Genomic DNA, 1,457 nt, shown 5'->3' on the forward strand with positions numbered 1-1,457 from the left:
TCCATTATTATTTCATTATTATTATTATTTAAAAGCTCTATATAGTTCATAAACCTGCTGTTTATTTGGAAATTATTATTTTTATAGAATAGTTATTAAATAAGCCAGGTCACATATCACATCTTCATGCTACAAGACATTTATGAAATCTATTATTATTATTGCAAATAAGCGTTTTTTGTTTTTGTTTTTTTTCTGAAAGTCGGCACCAGCTGATCCAGTTGAAACAATATATTCTGACTGTTTTTCAGATCTTTATTCAGGTCCTCTCATGGTGATCCCTGATGATCCTGTGAAAAAGGGAACTTTCGTTAGTCTTAGCTGCAACTTGAGAATAAAAAAAAACTTCCCCAGTGTGGCTTTTTACCACAATAACAAACTTATCCAAAATGACTCCCGAGAGGAGCTGAACTTCTTGGCAGTGTCAAAGTCTGATGAAGGTTCCTACAAGTGTCAGTACTCAGGAAAAGAGTCGCCATCACGTTACATGTCGGTTAAGTGTGAGTAGCATTGCAACGTTATTTAAACATGACTTTTTTAAAAACCATCTTAATGTTTGAGAAGGAACTCAGTCCTCATGTATTGTGTTAGCAAATATGTATAGCAGATAGAAATGTGTGCCTGTTTAAGTGAAGTAAACTTACTCTGTTTTATAGTTTATTAAATTATATTTTGTAAAAATGTCTCATATAACATCTTTCAATTCTGTTTGTTATCACACTAGCTGCTGTCGGACCTGAAAGCTCTTCATTTCCTGTCAGAATGAAAGTCATGAATGCAGTCGCCTTCATCCTGGTCAGTACTGAAACCAGTTATTATTACCATTTTAATCTGAACTGAAATGGAGTTAAAAGTCAAAAGTAAAAGTACAGAGAATGTCAGGAGCCCTTATGAATCTAAATAAAGCATTTGAGAGGGTGCCAAGAGAAGAACTGCGGCACTGCATTTTTTTGCATGAGGAGGTCAAGACTGATAGAGTGGTATGTGAGAGTGGTGGAGGACTTGTATGAAGACAATGAGCGAGGTGAGCAGTAGTAACAAATGGGTTTAACAATGAGATGGAACTACATCAGGGATCAGTTCTATTGTTTGAAGTGGTGATGGACAGGCTGACTGATGAGGATAGGCTGGACTCTCTGTAAACTATGTGTGGAGTGAATAAGGCACCACGACACCACTGATTGTAATTATGAGCCATTTATTTGCATTGGCTGACAATCCCAAACTGCCAGCCGCACATCACACCACAACACACAACAACCCCTTGTGTAGGTCGGTGGGCGTAATTGCCGCGCAGGTGCGTGGGCCCTCCCTGCACGGCACCCCAGACCACGCCCTACCATATACCCCCTTCGCCCGATTGGGCTGGAGAGCCATCTGGCTGAACCTACTCCCCCCGTGACACCGTGATCTGCAGTGAGAGTTGGGAGCAGTTGGAATAGAGGAGAGGTAGAGGT

At 40.2% G+C, this 1,457-nt stretch overlaps 1 protein-coding gene across 1 annotated transcript in view; it reads left to right on the plus strand.

The window, feature by feature from the left end:
• LOC102205532 (uncharacterized) overlaps nt 1-1,457 on the plus strand; it is a gene marked incomplete at its 5' end in the record, with an annotated part of 4,507 nt that overhangs the window by 1,006 nt on the left and 2,044 nt on the right. Inside the window, 2 exons of the mRNA XM_005755739.1 lie at nt 252-500; nt 725-795. Of these exons, the coding sequence (XP_005755796.1) occupies nt 252-500; nt 725-795 (320 nt within the window). The remainder of the gene's footprint in view (nt 1-251; nt 501-724; nt 796-1,457) is intronic.

This window comes from Pundamilia nyererei, unplaced genomic scaffold (assembly GCF_000239375.1).
Source record: "Pundamilia nyererei isolate P.nyererei 1_Seehausen unplaced genomic scaffold, PunNye1.0 scaffold02784, whole genome shotgun sequence".
NCBI classification, from domain to species: domain Eukaryota; kingdom Metazoa; phylum Chordata; class Actinopteri; order Cichliformes; family Cichlidae; genus Pundamilia; species Pundamilia nyererei.